We start from the raw sequence: 21372 nt of genomic DNA, 5'->3' as shown, positions 1-21372 counted from the left end.
TTTTATTTAGTATTTAGAAATTAATCTTATTTCACTACACTGCCATTAACACCATCCATTAAATATTAATAAATGTGTGCAAATGTACCAGGGACAAACTGTTCAGGGGGTTGTTTCTTTTATAAACGCTTAAGACTCACTTTTAAAAAAACTGACCTCGTAAAGTCAAATCCCATCAAAACAGAAAATTGACACAAATTTTAATATTTATATATTTTAAATCAAAACACAATTAAATATAGTATGTTTTAAGTACATGAATACTTGGGCATGAGAGAAATAAGAGGTGGTACATAGTACCAAAAACCTATACACAGCCTTTTTTGCTTTTTCATAGACAATACAGTGTGTCTCTATACAATCGAATATTGCAACAGAATAACACTTGCTAGTCAATCAAGATATTCTGAACATTGGAGATGATTTGAGTTCTTCGCAAAGTGATTTTTTGCACAAGTTTGAGGAAAAAAAGCAATCATAAGAGTAAAACAAAAACCCCAAAATAGAAGTGTTATATACTAAAAATGCAGCGATAACATAACAGTGAGACACTGAGTAGTTTTGATACCCTGCAAAATCAATTCACTGGGGAGGAAAAAAAAAATGGTGCTGTGTAACACAGTGGCTTTTTTACTTAAACTAAAGGTTTTGCAAATTGCAAGTGTTGACAATGTCAGGGAGAAGGCCAGAGGTCATTAAAAATTGTTTTTCTTTGTAAACCAAACATCTGGAATTAGATACTATGTTGGTTGGAGGACAACAAGCTACAGAGAATGGCAGCAATTATTTTTTCCTTGTTCGTGGGATGGAGAGGAAAGAAAATGGAGCAGTCTACAGGGTACAATCTCCTCAAAACGTGGGCGGCATTCGTAGCCACGGCTCGGGAGCAGAGGGTTGCACGAGTGCAAGACTGGCTTTTGAGTCTGCTCTGGGTTAGACGCAGGGCATTTGTGTATGCAGGTGTAAGAGCTTGACAAGGAAGAGTTACACTGTCCAGGCTTTGCTCCTGATCATTCTACGCTGCCTTCAAAGTTAATGTAGTTATGAAGTAAAATACATTTATCTTACAGTTGAATACGCATCTATTTCAAGTAAGGAAAAATAAAACTTAGAACTTTTTAGGTCATTCACTGCCAATGAATTCACCATTTCAGGTTCACTTCTCCAATGGCCAATGTCGGGGGCACGCCCCGTGGCCTTTCCAATTATGTGTTTAAAAATTACAAGTAGTAGAACTAGAAACTACAGCAAAACCTTCCCCTCTGTTGTGGCTTGTGTCCCATTCCAGATATTTTGCTTAAAAGTCTTTTTGAGACAGGGTCAAGTATTTGTGAAGTTGATCACAGTTTCTCAGTGACACACTCGTAAACTGCATCTTCCTCTCTTTAAAAACCATCATTACTGCGAGTGCCACATACAACAGGAAAAAGTGTTTCTTCACGCTCTACAGTGGAGGTACAGGATTGCTTCTTTTTAATTCTTCCTTATAAACAAGGGAGATTTCAGCGGTTGGAGTAACAGTGCTTTGTTTTTATTGGCTGTGTTAAAGAATCCACCAAAAGGGTAAGTTCACTCACTCTTGAAGCGGAAAACCAGACTTCCTGTTCTGGCATTTCTAAAATCATAGCTAGAAAAGGAAAAACAGGGTTAGAGTTCATTTCACCCTAAAACATACAAGGGAATCACTCAATAGAAAGACATTTTGTGTTTAAAAATGTTGAAGCCAGGTATGCTTATGAGTTTGGGAAAGAAAAAAAAACCCACACCCCAAAACCAATCCCACAACACACTCAACCTTCCGATTACTGTAACTGTACTTGCTTAATTGAATCCAGAGCATCTGCAGCCACTCGGTATTTCTAAATACTGTGCTGAGTGACCTTTTCATCTAGCCAGACTAGAATTATATCATTTGCAGTCAAGCTATCGAGTGAAATCACTATATACAAGTCATTTAAATATAACTGCTCTATTAAAAAGAAAACAGTCACACAGTGAAACTAGGGATCCATCCATTTGAGTCTAATAACTGGGCTTTGGCACATGTTTACCTTCAATAATTAAAAATAGTGCGAGTTAATTTTTAAGAAGTCAGACACCTGAAAGCCAGAAGTGCCAGATATTAACTTGGTAAACTGCTGTCGTCATTATTTCACAAAATTTAACTGTTGCATCAGAACTGTTTTTTTTAACCAGAGAACAAGTGGACTTGTACAATGACAAAGTCACTAAACAACAATATACAACACTAAACCACCAGCCTATGGACGGAGCCACTGCACGTTTTTTAAAGTGTAGGCACAGCACTGCGTAAATTAGTGCACCCAACAAGACAACTTCCCAGCTGTTGAATTTTACTGACACTTTGGGCAAATATACCAGTATTCATTAACGTGAAACAGCAAGTGTGAACTCAAATAAGGAATTACGGTATTGATCCTGCAACGCAAATCACCCTTTTAACCAATAAGGTAGTTTAGAAAGACTCAAAATGAACAAAGACAATTTTAATGCTTGCACAGGAGCACCAGTACAGGCATCTGTTAAGAAATTCCTACAACATCATATGTAGGCTGAAACACTTCCAACCTTTGTTTCTTCATATCATGCTGTGCTTGTTTGAACATTTACCAGCGTGGGCTTCGGATGCACTAGGAAGGCAAGCAAGAGCTCTGCTCCTCCCACAGTCTGGCTTAAGCAAGATAAAGACAGGCAGCCTTTCCGCCCCCTTACCTTCGTAACCTTCTCCGAAGGCTGTTCACATTGCGCCTGCTGCATAACGTCATTGACTATCATCTTCGCTATCCTCCAAGCCATCTCTTCTTGAGCCTGCCATAGAAAAAACATCCAAAAATACAGATAGCTTCAAGTTCTTAAAATAAAAATACAGTCCTCTCAACATAAGTCACACACGCAACCTTGAAGACGTCGTTAACCTTCACAACTCGGTGCCTTGTAGTAAACCTACCCTCCCTTGATGGAAATGCACCTGCTTTCCAAGTACAGCATTAACCTTCAATTATCATGAGAATTTATGGCTTGATGCAATTTCCAAGAGAGTTAGTGAAGTTTTTAGACTTATCTGTTGGGGACTTGTCCAAGCCCCTCTGAGGGAGAGAAAATGCAGCCTGTAACCCATGTACAGTGGTCACTTCACAGTAAAAACCAAAGAACAACAGCACCTCCACTCCTAACTGTGGATATATCTTACAACACCACAATAAGAAAAACCTTGACTGCAAGCCCACAGTTAACCATTATATTAGTTAAACCAGAAATCACTGGCAAAAATCAAACTAGCTTCACACATGCATGCAATCAAATTATATTTAGCACACAGAGTCTGACAGTTCATGTTGGTGCATCAGAAAGATACTCAGAGAAACAGCCAGGATTAAGAACTTCAACATTTCATTTTCCTAATCTACACTGTAAAGTCACAAGGACAACATAAAAGAGGACACACCTCATCTGTGTTTCCTTGAACCCATTTCTTCATTGCTTGTGAAAACATGGACCCTAATTGAGATAAAAAACAGCAAGCAAGGTATATTAGCAAACTCTGTGTCACACCTCTATAAAAGCTTCCATCCATCTGAAGGGTTTGCACTGCTGGCATTAGGGAACACAGAAGAGTGGCATGAAAGACAAGGGATTACATGGAGCCATGGTTCATTAGACACTGAGCCCAAACCATTGCTCTTTACCAGAGCTGAAAAGCAGCATTAACAGCAGATCCCAAACTGGGTGGGAAGCATGTGGAGAGCTGAAGTTCTTTTTCATGTCAAGACCAAATCTTTGAAGGTTTGATCATCAGCTCAGCTGCTAGCGGCTTTCATCCCTGCCAGGTTCCATCGACAGCTCCAACTCCCACAGGCTGCTCATACTCCCAGGAGTCCAGCTGGACCAGAAAAGCAGAATTTGGATAGGAAACTGGGCCAGAGATGGGTTTTGCCTCAGTACAGGACGATCCCCTAAGCATCTCTATTTGGCTTAAAAGAGATCTGGAAAGAGTCAAGAATCTTGCTTATCTTGCCTGCAGTAAGGAAGAGAGCAGTTCTGCAGATGTTTACAGAAATGGAGAGAAAGAGGAAGGCAAACCTTTTGATTTTTTGACATCAGGCTCCGGTTCAGATTCTCTGATAAACTGTCCCAGGTCACTGACTCGTCCAAACGTCATCTTCCTGAAAAGAGGAGTGAAAGAACCACACAGGTTACCAGTTACCAAGAGAACTTCAGCACTATGGAAAGCTACCAGTCCGGAAAACAAAAAAGCCACCAAAATGAAGACTCTAGTGTCAGAAGACTGGCATTTTACCAGTTATCACCTCTTCCACCTAAAACTGATACACTGGGAAAAATCTCCTGTTGTTCTCACATATCTGAATTTGAAGTGCATCTTAAAAATTCTTCTAGAAACTAGAAGCAGGCAAATGCTTCAATGACTCAATCATGTAATAACAACAGGCAGTGCTAGCAAGTGCTCTTCACTACCATAAGAGCACATCATTAGGGAGAAAACGGTTTACAGTACCTAAAAGGACAGAAGACTGGTATGCAATAGAAAAGCAAGGTAGCTATAGAAACAAAGAATTTCTGTATGAGATCCACAGAGCAGAAGAGCTTTATAACAAAGACCAACTTAAGGAACAGAAGAATACCTGTGTAATCTGCTAAAGAAATGAAGTATAAGCCCTTATCTACCATGGGGGTAAGGAGTAATCAAAGTTGCGTATTACAATATCAAAGGCACCTGAGTTTATTCTTTTCTGTTCCAACCCCAAATAGGAACTACTTAGCTGTATTTTGCAGTCAGAGGAATAATAACTAAGAGAAAGAGAAAAACCAATAGGAAACATTTTTCTGGCTACTGTTCTGGCCAGAGAAACATTCACTATGACATTGGTGTTAAATCATGCTATTGAAATAAATTTACTTTCAAATATTAAGACATGTACGAAGACTGCAACATCTTGCATTAATGCGTACTGTCCATGCAGGAGGACACAGCAAAAATGAACAGAGGTGAAACATGTAACTAGAAAGAATGAGATACACTGAATGAACCTTACCCTGCATATGTTCGTTGATATAAAGATTCTGGATCCAGACTTGCAGCATCTACAATTATTGCTTCATCAAAATTTTTCAGGATTTTAACATTAGCCTTTTTGACATTGGACTACAAATAAAAATTCTAAGTATTAGTGCCCAATGCAGACAACTAATAGCTTCTTAACAAAACCGCCATTTTAGTGCTTTTACACTTAGATAAAACTCCATAAAGTCTCTAAGCAAGCGTAAAAGAATTTAGAGAGCATCTACACAGCAATGAATTCCTAACTCAGTATGACATTGTTTTTAAAGAGAGGATGATAAAATTATATGAACAGAGTCAAAGACACAATGTACAGGTCAGCATACGTACATGTAAGGACTGCTGTCTAAGCATTATCGACTGCACAGATCTGTGTGCGCATGCAAATTATTTGTTTGTGAGTACATAACACTGAACTACCTCAAAAGCTGCGGCAGCTTCACTCATCCCCCTCATGCACTTGGTAAGCAATTCCCAAACACACTATGCTTCCCCCATACACAGAGAACAAACATTTATCTTTCGTCCTGGAGTATTTATATAAGATTATGAAAAAAAGCCAAGGAAACATTAGAGAAACAGCAGGGAGAGCACAAATGCACAGCAATCTATTAGCACCTTAACACAGAACAGAAACATTTATGGCAGCTGCCTTGCAAACTCCTTTCCTGCTGCTCTGCGCAAGCACTGTTCTTTATGCAAAAATATGCAGAGACCCAGAGATTCTCCTATTCAGATAAGTAGGAATGCACACCACAAAATGCAGCACTTCATTTCCTAAATTGTCCAAGCAAGCCAATTACCAGCAGTTCCTCCTGCTCAGACTATCAAGCAGCAGGATATTTCAAGAACACAAATTTTATTCCCCACTTTGCAACTAGGGGGGAGAATATTCCCTCCTTGTAAATTAGGAGGTTTAAAAATATCACAAGCAGGTAGTACAGCTTCCAAGTTGCTTGAAACACAGTACATCGATACTGTTGATCTAGATACCAGATTTAAAACCCATGGTAGCACTGCAGCATTCAATAAAAGCAATTCAGCAGAAGCAGTTCTCGCTTAGCTTTTCTGCTCTTAGCTGGGCTTGCAGTTTGCAAGCTGACCTGGTTACAGATAAGCTAGAATCTGCTTATCCTCTCTTCTGAGTTAAGCAAAGCTAGAATTTTTGGAACAGACAACTCTTGGTTAAAAACACATCTCTGACATTATTGGGATGGTTTCAGAGTGTAATGAGCTCCACTGCCCGTTTCTGAGGCTAGGCCCACACAGGGACACAGCTCTCAGAAAGCAGCACCATGGAAGGCAATAAAAAAGAAAGATGCTGGCCTGCAACCAGGGCACTGTGCAAAGCAAATACACTGTGGACATTTCTCAATGACTTTGGAAGGGTAACAGAGCCAAAGGAGCCTGGTCACATTCTTGTTTCTATGCAGTACAGCAAAGAAGCAGCCATATAGCTCTAATCATGCTTAACGAATGATTAGAATTCCTTACCCAGCAATAGACTTTTTTTATGCCCAGCTTTACATCAAACTATATACACGCAAACAAAATTCAGGTATCACCCCCCAGCTCAGAGCATCTCGGTGGTAATGTAGTCAAGAGTCAGAGCTCTTTTGGAAAGGTCAGGAGTATGGCCATTTTCTATCAGACCAGCACGACTAGCTAGCTTGAGGACAATAGTAGGGAAAAGTCTGCTGAGACAAACTAGTGAACACCACCTGGTCAGATATTAACTGTCATTGCTCTATGTTTGAGCAGATAGATGCCTTAAACCCTAGAATTGAGTGGACTCTTCAGGACAGAAGATCTGGCACTTTAATAGAACTGAGCACACAAAACTGGCATACTAAGTTCTATAGCGTATTCACAAGTGTCAATTTTTGCCTGAAGTTATAACTATGGTATTGATTAAAAAAAGTTATTTCTAATAAAAAGCATTCATAAATGTTATGGCACTATGAAACAGGTCTTCAGTGAATATTAACAGCTTAATAAAAACATAACTTTGATGCAAAGAACTAAAAGCAGTACAAGACTTTGGGTACAATAAATGCAACAGATACCCTTCAGTGCCAATATTGTTTGTTTAAACTTAGCAGTAAGTAGACTAAACACATCCTAATATAACAAAGGCTTTAATGTCAAAGTGGAATGGGAAGCTTCAAATTACAAGATGTTTCCTTAGAGCGTATGAACATTGATATTTATACAGAAAAGTGATTGCAGCATTTTCTATAACAGAATCAAACCAAGAAACTCATACCTGGGAGGCAGAGCCATCCGGGCCCCCTATAGAATCACTATCAGGAGAGCTACCGGGGCCATGAATACTCAGTGCAATATTCCCTCCTGGAAATTCATCTCCTCGTACTGAATGGATGAGATCATTCAAGTATTTGTAGTAAAGGTTGCTGGACAAGAAACCAGGTAAAAAAACCTGAGAGACAGAAGAAAGAGTCCTCTTTAATCAAGGCTGGTCTGCACAATTACTGTGGATTGTTTGCAGAACAGAAGGGACACACAAACATCTCAGTCCTCATGTAGATGGTACGCAAGTAAAAGTGTCCACACATGGAATTATTCCAGATTAGTGACTGCATTGCTTTAAATTTGAATCCTACTGCAAAATGAACAAAAATAACTGCATATTAACCAAATTCTCCAGTAACTGGAACTGAAGTTCAGATTTTTTTTCTTTTCCTCTAGAAAAGCCTGACAACCCAACAGGCTTACAGTTATTTTGCTATGCTGTTCAAAAATCATCTGCAGTTCCAGAGTCAAATCATTAATCTCTAGTATCCAGCTACCCCAGAGTTACACGCTATTAGCCACACCACCAGTATTAGACTTGCAAACAACTGCTACTAGCAGGAAGGAAAATTTTCTAAAGATATGTAATAAGCTGTTGATAGCAATTCACATGGGAGGAAATTCTGTTACTTCCATTAAAATGCAGTAATCACCAAAGACAAATATTTCACAGAGAATTAACAGAAGGGTGGTATCTTTTCAAATCAGGTTGGGGAAAACAGTCTAGCAAATTTTACTAAAGCTGTTCTATTATCTAGGTAAACAGGAAGTCAGTTAAAGAACAGGACAAATCAGTGATGTTGAAGGGGACACTTGACATGCTGCAGAATCTCCACACCATCTTTACTAACTGTCAAAACCGTTCTGAAGAAAGTATCTCACCGTCTCCATGGTAGTCCACGCCTGCCGCAAGGGAGTAGTGAAACAGTTAGGGAGAGGACCACCTTCCCTGCAGATGTTGGATTCAATCTCTAACCTCACCGAGTCATCAAACCCAAGCGGATGCGTGGCTTGAAGGGAGAAGTACCTGCAGCACCGGACGGGGAAGAAGACAACACAAAAGGATTTGCAAAACTTTGCAGGTGGCTAGTACCCCCCCGCTTTCCACCCAAGACCGTTAATCATGCTGCAGCCACTAGATGGTGCTGGCTTCAAAAACGCACATACAACTGATCTCACTAACTACAGGGGAACAGAGTCACAGAAACGTTTGATAAAGTCTTGCCCTGAAGATACAGAAAAAAGAAACAGAGCATCATGTGAACTACTGATGAGAGGAATCTTACGCACACAGTTTTGTAGCAGGGAAGCAGCAATGAAGCAGGAAACACCCAGAACTCTGAAGCAGCGTTTGCTCTACTAATCACATCATTAAAAACTGAGTTTATGGACGGAGCACGGGGATGACTGATGAAAGTCAGAGTGAATTGTCTGCTTCCACTCCAATTATTATTTCCTACTAGGGTAATAACTCAACAAGCTTGTGGCAATGAGTCTCACACTTAAGCTTAAGAACAAAGTTTTTCTGGAAGCAGTTTTGATGTCTGTCTTCCAGTTGCATTATTGCTAAAGTGAAGCACAAAATAAAGGAAAAAAGTTACACTACTGAGAGTGAGAGGAAAGTCTGATATTAAAAGGGATCTGATTGCTTCCTTAAAAAAGGAAAATATTTTTAAGTACTAAGAACAAGCACTATTTGGCTTTTACTATGTGTGAAATGGCTCCTACAGCCTACTTTAAATGGATAACACTATCTGAACCTTACGGTTTTTCCTACAGTGATGCATCTGCTATTAGGTTTAAATCCTTTACATTTTCAAATGGCAATTAATTAGCTTTGATATTTCATAACCAAACATTAACTCAAGCAATCAAGTCATGAAAATTCTGAATTGTGTTTAAGAATGGAGTCCTTATAAGGATTTTCTCCTCACATATAAAGAAAATTTTATAAGTTCTTGTGTGCATACACTTCAAAGGCCACGTTAATAAAATGCACTTCAGCAAAACAGCGCAAGACTGCACAATTATGGTTTGAAAATGACAAGTTCTTTTTGCACAGTGCAACACAAAACTACAAGCACAAAATTAGAACTTTAGAAACAAATAGTTGTTGAACTCCCTCACTTGTCATATAAAATCATGGCATCATTCTGTGCTTCTTGCCCATCGTACTGGCCTTTTTTGGCAGCAAGTTGAGACTGGAAGTTATCTGCTGCCAACCAGAACTGCAATACGTTAACTGCATCTTCCTTCTCCATGTACTGGAACAGAAATTAAAAAAAGAGAAGAAATTAAAGAAGTTTTAGCAAGAAACTTTTAATAAGCATAGACAAACCTGCTCCTTCCCATTTAAAACAAGAAATATAGTCTATATATTAATGATGCAAAATTGTCACCAGGACATACAAATACTCTGAATTTTCAGACACAGTGCTGCAGACAGATTTAGTTTGGTTAAAAAAAAAAAAAAAAAAGAACTTGTGACATTTCTTTTCTGTACCGATTTTCACATTTAGTTTCCAAACAAATATTTATTTGTATCATACTAAAGACAGGGGAAACACAATTTTCATGCTATGCTTAGCTTACAGTGAACTCTGCGTATTGTCTCAGTTTCCCAGCTTGCTGTTTCAAGCTACATTGTCTTGTCAGACTATCAAGACAAGTATTCTACTACTAACAGATGATTCTGTAAAGGTATAGGGTCCTGCAACTGTAAAATCATACATCTAACCCACCACATTCCAACTTGATATCCTCTCTATGTACAGCTAGTGAATTATTTGTTATCTGTTAGAATGCTCAAGGCTTTCAAAGTCACTACTTCACTTCGCAAGATAAAAACGACTATGTCAAAGCTTCTGCAAAGCAAAGAGACACTTAGAAACACTAACTGGAGAAGACATGCACGAACACTCATTCTACAATAAGGTGTACAGGTTTGAACATTTGAAATAGTTCTACATGTGGACAGGAAACAGTTTAATGTATTTTCTCCCAGAAAAAGATACACCTCATCTTTTTTATTATATTTGAGGTGTCTTTATTAGAGCCATCAGGAGATGAAAAGTTTTTTCCATTTGATAAAAAAGGAATAAAAAAAGCAAAGCCAAAACCTCAACACTCACCTCAGAGAAATAGAACAGGGCCGATTCACAGAAAAGTATGTCAGCCAGATAAACAGTCCCGCTAGTCAGCACCTCAATCTGGTATTTACAAAAATGATGACTTCGCAAAAATTCACTAAAGTGCCTGCACACAGATAAAATAACAATTAGATGTCAAGGGTCAACAGCATTTGAGGCACATTATGAACCAATTAGCTCTTGCCCCAGAAGTCTCTTACTTTTAGTTAGATAAAAGCAAAACAAGAAAAGGTGCAGGTTAACAAGTGACACAAGAAAGATAAAAGGAATGCAATAATAGCATGCACATACAACCTCAGCAAATGATCACAAGAATGGATTTGGAGGAAGAGATCTGAGCAGTTTCAAAAAAGTTATTACATAGTTATGCCTCCATAAACATTTTTAATGGAACCACCTTTTGCAAAAGGACAATAGACACAAGAAGCCAAACCATTCAATCAACTTACTCTTGTTCCATTGCATTAAACACTATTGACTGTGCTGTAACAAAACAGTTGGGATCCACTTGTCCGTCTTCCCCACAAATCTTTGCTGCAAAGAAAGACCAGGTTAATTTTAACATGCATTGAGCTGAAAGACATAAGTGATGACTAGTTAATGAAAAATTGCAGTTCAAAGCCACTAGACTCAGCTGGTTCTGACTGCGCAAACAGAGCTTTTAAAGTACTGCAGATAGCTGAACGATAATGTTGCGGCTAAAATATTTGATTGAGACGCAAATATGGATTCCCTCCATAACCACCAGGAATTGTTTCACTAATTTAAGCAAAGTCTCTGAAAAATTCTTCTGGGGATACTGCACAGCACTACTGAAAGGTCAGATCCACTGATACTTGTAACATGATCTACTATCTTTTTACAACTGACTTTAAAATTCATAAAAATAAAAAGAAATGTGAGCTTGTGTGGTATTAAAGATGCATTTTTATGGGGAAGGAGGAAGCTCTGAAATGAGTAGGCAGTATACATTCTTACCAACTATGTCATTTCTCATTGCTTCTGTAATAGGTATTGGTTTAGCAGCATCTGGAGAAATATATTTGGTAAAAGTACTAACTGCATCCCGTTCTATACCTACAAGGAAGAAATATAGAGTCAAACTTTGAATTCCTTGGCACAGGTCTAAAATGAGGTGTGAATAACAAACACCTGTTATTCAGAAAAGCAAGCATCTAATTATCAGTGACAAGTTTCCTTCCCATCAAGCTTTCAGTCCACTACTGGATACTTTGCTACTGACAAGCTACAGCGACTGTGTTATCTCTAGCCAGGTCACAATAAGCCCAGCATGGACTGACTAGTGAGATGGAATAAAGCAACATAGATCTGCCAATTCCCTGCCACCAGACAAGAGAACACCCTCTTCCTCAGCTGCACACCTTAGTCCCAGAAGTAACGCCTTTCTGGCAAGAACTGCAGTGAAGTTCCCAATTTCTAGCTCTAATCATAGACAACATAAAATACTTGCATTATAAAAGAATTAAAAGAAAAAAAAATCCTAAAATGTGATGCCTCAGAACAAGATGTATGCTTTACATGTCATCTTTCAAGAGCTGGGACACTGCTCTGGAAAAAGAGGAAAAAAATTGTACTCCAGACTTTTCAGATTTCTCAAAAAGGACCTAGTATTTTCAAATTCTTTTTAGACATCAGAAAGCAGAGGTGCTTTTCATGGCTAAATTATCATTATGTTTAAGCTACTTTGGGGCTGAGGTTATGTATTGTGGAGGTACATGATAAATAACTATATGAGAACAACAAACAGCAAGAGAAAGGGATGCAACACAAGGAAACAGTTGGGCAAACAAAAGGAACCAATATGAAGAAAGGAGCGTTTCCTTTTTGTCTGTAGACTTGCACAAATGAGAGAGGACTGAGTAGATGCAAAGTAGAGAAACAGGTTACTGTGCACGTAGCTTACTACCAAAAGTAAATATTTTAATTTCATCCTTACTTCCAGTAGCCTCTGAAGAGGTGGAATCCAAATGTGACAACAAATCAGTTACAAGGGGAGGAACTCTATCAAATAAATCCAAGAACAAAAACAGTACATTCCACACAAAAATCTCTACAAGTAACCATTACTTATGTCATTTTACATGATACAGGATATTTACCTTCTGTGGAAAGTTAATTACCAATTCTCAGCCCCATCATCCAAATTTTCTGCAACTCTTAAGTTGGGATGAGATGGGTGAGGGAAGAACAGGACATTGCAATGTTCATATTCATTTCTTAAGATTACACATGTAAGAACAGAAGTAACCTAAGCTTATTAGAGTGTATAATGATTCTGAAGTCTCTTCAGCAGCGTATTTATTTTTAAGCAGCCAGACAGTCAAACAATACATAGCTCAAACTGACCACTAGCTTATACAGCAAGTTAACATTACCGATAGACAAAGATTACTTTCTTTCTTGCAACATCACATCATACTTACTAAGAACACGTGAGAACCGAGGCAGCTCACTGTACAAAGCAACCAGCCCCTAGTATGTTCCCCATCTCCCCACCTTTTAAAAGAAAGGGAACACATGGCACTTACTTTTCATGAGTTTTCCTGACAAGTCTTTTAGTGCAGAGGAGGGGCTGTTTCTATTTGATACTGTAAGCTTGGAAGGTTCTTGCTCATCAGCTGGAACAGAATGGGTCCCTGTCTCAGATTTTCTTAGACAAAGAACACTGGTATTATCACTCTCCTGACCCAAGAGCACGTGGTTCTGGCTGTTGCTAGTTCTGTCGTTCTTGTCCAAATCCACTGGCTTGGTCCTGAGCAGACAGACTGTGCTAGAATCCTCCAGTCTCTCCTCAAGCAATCCAGTTGGAGAAGACGACCCAATTTCCTGCTGTTTCGAGGGTGACACTGGTTCTGCCAACGAACTCTGCTTAACTGTGTTCAAGCTATGTGCTCTTATACGGGACCATGTTGTGGAGTGGAAGCTTTCAGCCTCTAACCAAAACTTAACCAAGTGTTCCATTCTGCGTAGTTCCATAAACTGGATAAAATAAGGGAGGGCTACATTGTCCTGCAGAACTTGTTCAAGGGTCTTTGAAAGGCTTGATTTGGTCTCTTGAGCCTGGTAATTCAGACACGATCTGCCTGAAGAAAAATATAAAGGGAATAACTCCATATTGTACTCCAGACATGGGTATTCAGTACAAAAGTGGCCTGCAATGCAACTGGTGAAAAGATGATTGCAGCATAACGGCAGTACACAAAGTAAAGGAGCCTCTTTTCACAAATAAATGTACTGTCCCCATTCAAAACCCTTCTAGGGTAACACAGATACTATTGTAACAGCAGTCAAATTTTTCAATTACCTAATCTACTTGCCTGAAAACCAAAAGATGGTGAGCATACCAGTAATATACATAGAATAAAAAGAAATGTTGACATCATTATAAACCTGATGAAGCCTTACCTAAGTCTCCAAAATGAGCAGCTTCCATGTGACTTGGCTGCTTCTTAAGGGCAGCTGTCCGACTGCTAGAAAAAGAGTCCATGTTGGCAGAGATGGCATTAATTGCCACATGGCTTGGTCCTGCAGCCTCCAGCAAGGCATGATTTCTAGTGCTTCTTTGAGGGGAATGTACTGGTATCGGAGCTGGAATCAAGACAGGAATGATTAAAAGACAAAGATCCCAAGACGTCTTCTAAGCAGCGTCCAATGCTAAGCACCCCAAGATATGCCAGAGAGTTTGTCAGACTCAATCTTATTAAAAACCTTATTGTACCACTGTGTCTCATCTTTGCTCAAGGGTCTGTAAGAGTAAAGACCACAGAAATAACCAAGTTTTTATTACAGCAAGAATAAAATCACTTCCAATAGATCAGTGGTACCCACCCACCTATATTTTCCTTATTCAGCAGCTAATCAAAAGATGCCAAATCTAAGTTTACAAATAAAATACTATTCCCGAGTCTTCCTGCTTCCTTGATAACCACTAACGTAACAACTTAATACTTTGTCAACAATTTAGTTTACCTACAATGTTTTTGCCAAACCATTCCCATACCTTTTTGAAGGCTAAAATATGTTACAAAATCCTGAACTACAGAGCTATCTGCGAGTTTTAACATGAATATCTTTCAAAAATATTTTCTTTGCCTCTATTTGGGTTTAAGAGGAAAAAGGAACAAGGAAGTATCTCTGATGAAACCCAGGTTATAAGCCTTAACCTCCTCTAGCTGTTTTAGAACACAGCTGGCTATTTAAGCTCAACAAGAACAAAGAACTTCCTCACACAAAACTCACTGCCAGTGAAAAGAGCATCAACTAATCATTAATTGATGACAAAGCTAAAAAAAACAAAACACGCTCATAGTTTCAAAAGCTTTCAGGAAACTGCATTTGATTAGGATGTCATGCAAGGACATTTTACACCTCTCATTCAAAAATAAAGCAAGTCAGATGACACATTATCTCAGCACACTACTTCCTAACGATGTGTTTCATCAAGGTGTCAAGCAACTTGGTTTTGATGACTTTCATGCTGCATAACTTTCTTTCTATTCACAATTTTATGACACATGATGACAGAAGTCGACAATTTCACACTTGCACGTCACGGTAACAGATTCCTATACCGTTACGCCTAAGGTGAGTTAAAATGCTTAAGTTATTGCAAAGTGTTTCTCCAGTTGCAGTGTTTGGTACCAAGACACTGCCTGCCACCTCTTACAAAGCCTTTGGTATTTAATAGCAGCAATAACGGAGAAAACACATTTTTTCCAAGGCCAATGGATGGCAGCCAGTGGCTTGGCTGATGACAGTAAGTGGGGAAAACTTGGTGGAGGCTACTCGTGTAGAACCAGAGTCACACTCCTCATAACGGTTTAGGCTTTTGTGAATTAGATTCAAATTTAATTTTATATTATGAACATGAGGAAAAAAATTGTTCTACTTAATCTAAGGATCAAACACCTGTTCCAAAACCTCCAGACAGCATTACATCGCTAACCTAACATCATACAGATCACAGAGTAGCTGCTCACCAAACTGGAAAGATGCTCTCTGTTTGCAGCAGCTCACAACGTTTAATATGATAAATTTTAAAATTTGTTTTTATTTACAGGGTTATCATACTGTAGCCTTTTCCTGGTAAACTCTTTCAGCTAGTCATTAGAAATTGTAGTTGCACTGAAATCATGGAGTGTGCTATTAAATGGCTGCAACTTACTGTTTCCTATATTTGATTTGAAAGACAGACCACCAAGGTGAAAAAAGTCTTTAATTTTCTCTTGATATCCAGATAACACATTAACAAGTACAGAAACAGGATTTTGTCTGAGGATATAAAAGTAACAGATCAGATTCACGCAAATTACCTCATCTCCTTTTAGTACTGCAATAAAAAACTGCCAGGATAAATAATCTTGTTTTCCCACTGTTTATAAACTTCCTTCCCATCAAGATTTTTTTTTCTCTCCTAACAGATTTAGCAGCAAGATTTCTGTATCACACGGAGCAGCACTAGAATAGCTATTCATTCTGACCAAGATTCAGATCTTCAGTCTCACAAACCACATCAGTCAAAGTTAAATTAGACATTGGCAGCCTCTTTTGCAAATTAGACACAGTTAAGCTGCATTTTCAAAACTGCACAGTGCACTACAGGTAAGCATGAAACTTCAGAAGCAGTTTGTTGTAGATAAGCAATAACAACTATCTGCAAGGTGACTGAATTGCATGATCACTTTGAATTAAAGCTTATGTCTGACATAATTTAATAACCTTCTGTACTTACAGATTCAGCAAGATGACTATGAAAGATTAGCTACTATAAATAGTCTGAAACAGAATTAAGTTTTGGGTTTGTTTTGTTTTTATTGCCTATGTCACATCTGCTCTCAGTCATAAGGAAATTATCCTACTGGTTAAAATAAAAATGGCAGATAATATTAGATATCTGAATTTATAGGCAAAACAAATATTGATCTTACTTTTAATTGCTTTCACATCTGTGGTCTTTTCTTGTTCTTTGCCTTTCACTGGAAAATACAAAGGAAAATGTTAATGCTATTTTGGGTGACTAATGGCATTTACCATAGACTAGACATAAAATTCCCAACTTCAGCAAGTATCAGAAGCAGATGTAAACTAACATTTTGTTAAAACTGACCTCTCATTTAAATCTGCACATCTATTAAATGACAGAGGCTTTCAAAGCTTTTGTGTTGTTTTCAAAAGCAAAACCTTATCATCCGTGAAATAAGTTTAATGTAATACAGTATGTTAGAATTAACACTGAGAAAGACGCTTGCTGTCTATATGATTAAAGCAAGGCTACATTCAAGGTTACTTTAATAAATAGCATTAACTCGAAAGAATGGGATAGATGTGTTTTAAGTGTAGGGCACTGGCAGATGCTCCGTATGAACTAGAAGTCACAGACCTAAACCCAACATCTCCCTCATATTACAGCAAGAGCAGTACAACACACAGCCAGAGGCATATACGTGGAACCAGCTCCACAAAGCCAAAGCCAGCCCATGACTCCTCAGCTGTGATGGATACCACAGAAATGTTCTAGAAACACATTGCAAATAGTTAATTCTCTCACAAGTGATATTGCTTAACTATCATCAAAGCTATGGCAAGCAACTGGTGGGAAGATAATAGTTTAAAAAAAGCTGTGATGGAAAAGCCATATTTTTGAAAATTATTTTTTAAAGGAAACTCCTAAAGGAAGTAAATGAGGAGATCCATTTGAAACAAAAATAAAGAAACCAAAGGACTACATAAACAGGATGGCATGAGAAACAAATTAAGTGGTGATATTGGAGTAGATGATCTACTAGCAAAACCTTCTCCAGCTGCTCCAGGCTGGGATCATTACTACAAATAGGTCATCTTTGAATACTGATTGTGGAGTCCTTCCAAACAGAACCACAAATCATAACCCAGCACAATCAAATATTTACATCACAAAACACAAGCAGATTACAAAAAAAACCACCCCAACCTTTCCTACTCTGACCTAAGTATTTTAAATATTTTAAAGGGAAACTTCAATCTCTGGTTACATAATTGTCCTGCACGGTGGCGGCTGCAGCACTGCCGTGCTGCCAGCCTTCGCTGCGAGAAGTATAAACGTTGCAGGTCTGTGAATTGGCAAGTCAGCATTTAAGATTGAAGCTAGCAGCTAGCACATTCCCTCTCTGATAGAGAGGTTTAAGCCTCCGTTAAAAGAGCTGGATTCTTTTAAAACCGAACTCTCACAGGCAGATGCAGCTGTGAACAGTGAGAATAACCACCTTTTACATAACTGAGGGCGTCCTGATATGCTGGAGAAAAATCACTGAAAAAAAAAAATATCTGCATGTCTGAAGTAACACTGAGGTACAATGGGAACGAAGCAACCTCTACACAGTATTACTAACCTTTATCTTTCCAAAATTATTCCAATAGTGGGCTCATCAAACCGATTCCTAACTATCAGCAATACTTCCTGAGTTTCAACAGAAGAGTCCTCTATAAGCCTGTTTTCAGTTTAAATACATCTGTTCCTAACAGCTACTCAGTTCTCCTCTGCCTAGTTACCTACTTATTCCTGGTAATACAAACTCCTGGTTCATGTTCCCAACCTCTTTATACACAGGCTTCTTTTGTCCCCATCAGCTTCAAGCAGAACAAAACGAAGTAGTTAACAGCAGAGGACAAAAGAAAACTCCTATACATGACAAGACCAAATTTTAGAGAGTGAAGCTTCACTAAAGGAATTTACTTTCACTTTCCTCAGAAAACCAGACGTCACTTGGTGTCTGTGTGAAGCCAGAGAGATAACTGCGGTACACTTGGTGTCTGTGAAGCCAGAGAGATAACTGCGGTACACTTGGTGTCTGTGAAGCCAGAGAGATAACTGCGGTACACGATGACTGAGGACTAAGAGTTTGTGAGAATTCCCAGTAGCAAACCCCATTCACAATGGGGTAACACATCAAACCGAGGCAAACCGGCCACGTGACATTTGAGAATTTTAATTCATATCTTGAATTACAGAAGAATGAACAAACCTAAACTCTTCAGGCGTGTACGTGTACAAAAACCAATATAAAACTTCAGAGGTCAGCTAACTAATAGGACTGTGTACGTTATTTCCAAGATATCCTTTGTGAATGAGCATGTAGTCTGGCTGTTTCATTGATAACAATTTCATAATCTGCCCTCAAGTGCCCAGCTGCTGGTTTAACTGTTATAGTTTAACTTCTCAACCTACTATCCACCCGCAGTCTTCTAGACCTTTATTTTAAGGCCCAGGCGAAAAAAACCCAAATGTTTCACCATTGTTCTTGATTTTTCTACGTTAGTTGTTTTATGATCCTTGCTATAATTTTAAAAAATTGTTTTAGTTTTTACCAAATGTGATATCCTCCTAAACAACAATAGCTCAACCCGAGAACACTGATGCTTTTATATGGTTTTGGACTGCACGTGTCTAGTCTACAGAGTTTTATCATGAGCTTTAATTTGTTGCTTTTCTCCCAGCTGCAGTTTAAGATCTTCTCTAAAAGCCAGTATCTAAAATGGAGATCATACAAAATGGTATTATTTTATGTAGAACCAAGATGAAAGCTTACTCCTCTCCTCTTCTTAACAGCACCCTTCTCAGGCATTTAGTTCTGACTGTGCTACTCTGACCAAAGATCCTTTAATCCAAGTAAAACACTCAATCAGACATTTCTTTACTTTCTCCCCAAGAAAGTTTTTGCCAAAGCTTACACTGTTCCTATGATTACGCATCAGGATGGAACATCGGCTCCACAATTCTCTTCATCAACGAAGCAGCAGAAGCTATTTGTGAACAGTTTATAAACAGTATGAAAGTTCTATTCTGCAGCTCAACATTAGTATGTAAACACCCCAGAAAGGATTATGGCACTTGCAAAACCTTCAGCGGACTTCAAGAGTCTTCAGAACTACTAATATGAACAGAAGTTTAAACTAATTTCTCCCAGGACTACTGCACTAACCTCCACAAAGAATGAAAGTTTCGATGCGGCTGCTTTGGCTGAGCAAGCTTACAACAGGATGTGTCAGTTAAGAGCAAAAACATCATCTCAGATAGTATGTTCTCTCCTCCTAACTTACAGTCTTGCCTCCCAAGATGCACATTTTGGGCTTTACCAGCTGAGAAATGCTTTAGGAGAGCATTGCAGCAGCCACTGCTGGAAGAGCAATGGTCGTTTTGCTTGAACTACAGCATTACAAGATAACAGAACTACTTTCCCAAGAGGCCCCTCCTAAAAGGTGCCACTTTGAACAAAAACCACTCAAACCACATATCATGCAGATTGAAAGTGCACTACACCACACTTCATCACAAGCTGTGGCACAAAAGTGCCTTCAAAGTGTTTCATTCTAAAAGAACATTGAGACTATATCCATTTGTGCTACAGGAACGTTATAAACATTTCAGGACTCCTAAATTTTAAATCTTAGCTTGTGCTCTGTAACATCAACAAACATATTACAAAATAAATTGTCAATGACTCCTTTGGCTTTTATGAAGAACTCAGCGCGATGAGGTCTCTTTGTCAATTAGGGTTTTTAGCTACTGCCGTAACACACTCAGCCCATTATGTTTTTACGAACCACGTATACCAGCATTGTGAAAAAAATCTTCTGTGAACAGTTGAAGAGGCTCAAAAATGGCATGAGGTAGGAGACATTTTAGACCAGTCCCCCTAACCGCACAAGTCACCTGTTTCAGAAGTACTAAGCTATATTCCTCCCGTGCAGAAGACGGGTGGAAAAACCGTACGAGCGCTGCAACTCCAGCCGCTCCCCGAGCCGCCCCGGGAAGGACGGAGGCTGCAGCCTGGCGTTCGCTACCGCCCGCAGCCGGGGCTGCCCGAGGTCACCGGGGGAGCCCCGATCGCAGCCGCCGCCCCGAGGTCCCGCAGCAGCGATCCCCTCACAGCCCCGGCCTCCCCCCGCCCTCCTCCCCGACCCCTGAGGGAGGAAAAGGGCCCCGTCCCCGGGAGGTGCCGGGACTGACCGTCATTTGCGGGGAGCCCGCTCCTCAGGGGCCGAGTTTCCTCTCGGGGCCCCGTCGCCGTCCCCGGAGGGGCAGGGCCGGAGCCCAGAAGCCGTGCGGGGGACGAGGCCGGCAGCCGCCCCTCAGCCCCGGGCCTCCCGCCCGCCGCCCCCCTACCTTTCCGCCTGAAGAAGGACATGGTGCCGGGGAGGGGGCGAGGCGGCCGCTGGGGAGGGGGGGGAAGAAGGGGAGGGAGGGGACGAGGGCAGCGAGCCGGGCTCCCTATGAATGAGACTCCTTCCTCCGCCCGCCGCCTCCTCTCCCTCCGCCTCTTCCTCCCGCGGAGGCGCCAGCGGCCGCCATGTTGTCAACAACCGCCCCGCTCCCTCTTCCGGGCAGCCGGCGGCCCGCCGAGCATGACGGGATGCGGCCGCGGCCCCCGCCTCACTCAAGATGGCCGCCCTGGCGTCGGGCAGAGCAGCCAATCCGCGAGTCGGGGCGGCCATCTTGGATGAGGGCAAGAAGCTCACGGGGAGGGTCCACGGCGAGGGTGGGGCGGAGGCCGGCAATCCCCCATCAGGGCTAGGGGCGCCGGGCGGAGTGAGGCGCGGTCGGCCATCTTGGGTGAGGGCGGGAAGGCCTCGAAGAGGTGTTTTGGGGACCCTGCGGCAATTTGGGCGCGTCCCGTGGGCGAAGGGGGACAGTCTGCCCCGGGGGCAGGCGACAGCGAGCGAGGGGACAGGAGGGAGCGGCGTGGCAGGGCCGGCGAGAGCCGAGATGCTGTGCGAAGCGCCCTGGAGACCTCTGAGGCGTGGGCCCAAAATGGC

The 21372-nt window shown here is 40.4% G+C and overlaps 1 protein-coding gene across 3 annotated transcripts; it reads right to left on the bottom strand.

The window, feature by feature from the left end:
- Positions 1 to 112: 112 nt before the first annotated feature.
- Positions 113 to 20932, bottom strand: AKAP10 (A-kinase anchoring protein 10). Of its 3 annotated transcripts, none has more exons than XM_075032861.1 (15): positions 20567 to 20932; positions 16509 to 16556; positions 13987 to 14169; positions 13110 to 13664; positions 11539 to 11637; positions 11010 to 11094; positions 10543 to 10666; positions 9539 to 9675; positions 8294 to 8438; positions 7365 to 7538; positions 5073 to 5182; positions 4102 to 4184; positions 3467 to 3519; positions 2734 to 2829; positions 113 to 1627 (listed from the first exon to the last, which is right to left on the bottom strand). In XM_075032861.1, exons 1-15 carry the CDS (start codon positions 20742 to 20744, stop codon positions 1622 to 1624), a joined length of 2076 nt encoding a protein of 691 aa, XP_074888962.1. In that variant the 5' UTR covers positions 20745 to 20932; the 3' UTR covers positions 113 to 1621. The 3 variants fall into 3 exon arrangements, 2 of the variants coding, with proteins under 2 accessions (XP_074888962.1, XP_074888963.1); XM_075032862.1 differs by having other exon boundaries at positions 152 to 1627; positions 20723 to 20932; XR_012651089.1 differs by lacking the exons at positions 113 to 1627; positions 5073 to 5182 and having other exon boundaries at positions 20723 to 20932.
- Between the last annotated feature and the right edge of the window lie 440 nt (positions 20933 to 21372).

This window comes from Buteo buteo, chromosome 7 (genome assembly GCF_964188355.1).
Source record: "Buteo buteo chromosome 7, bButBut1.hap1.1, whole genome shotgun sequence".
Classification (NCBI taxonomy): domain Eukaryota; kingdom Metazoa; phylum Chordata; class Aves; order Accipitriformes; family Accipitridae; genus Buteo; species Buteo buteo.
The sequence above is the reverse complement of the archived record's forward strand: the minus strand, read 5'-3'. Positions and strand labels throughout refer to the sequence as shown.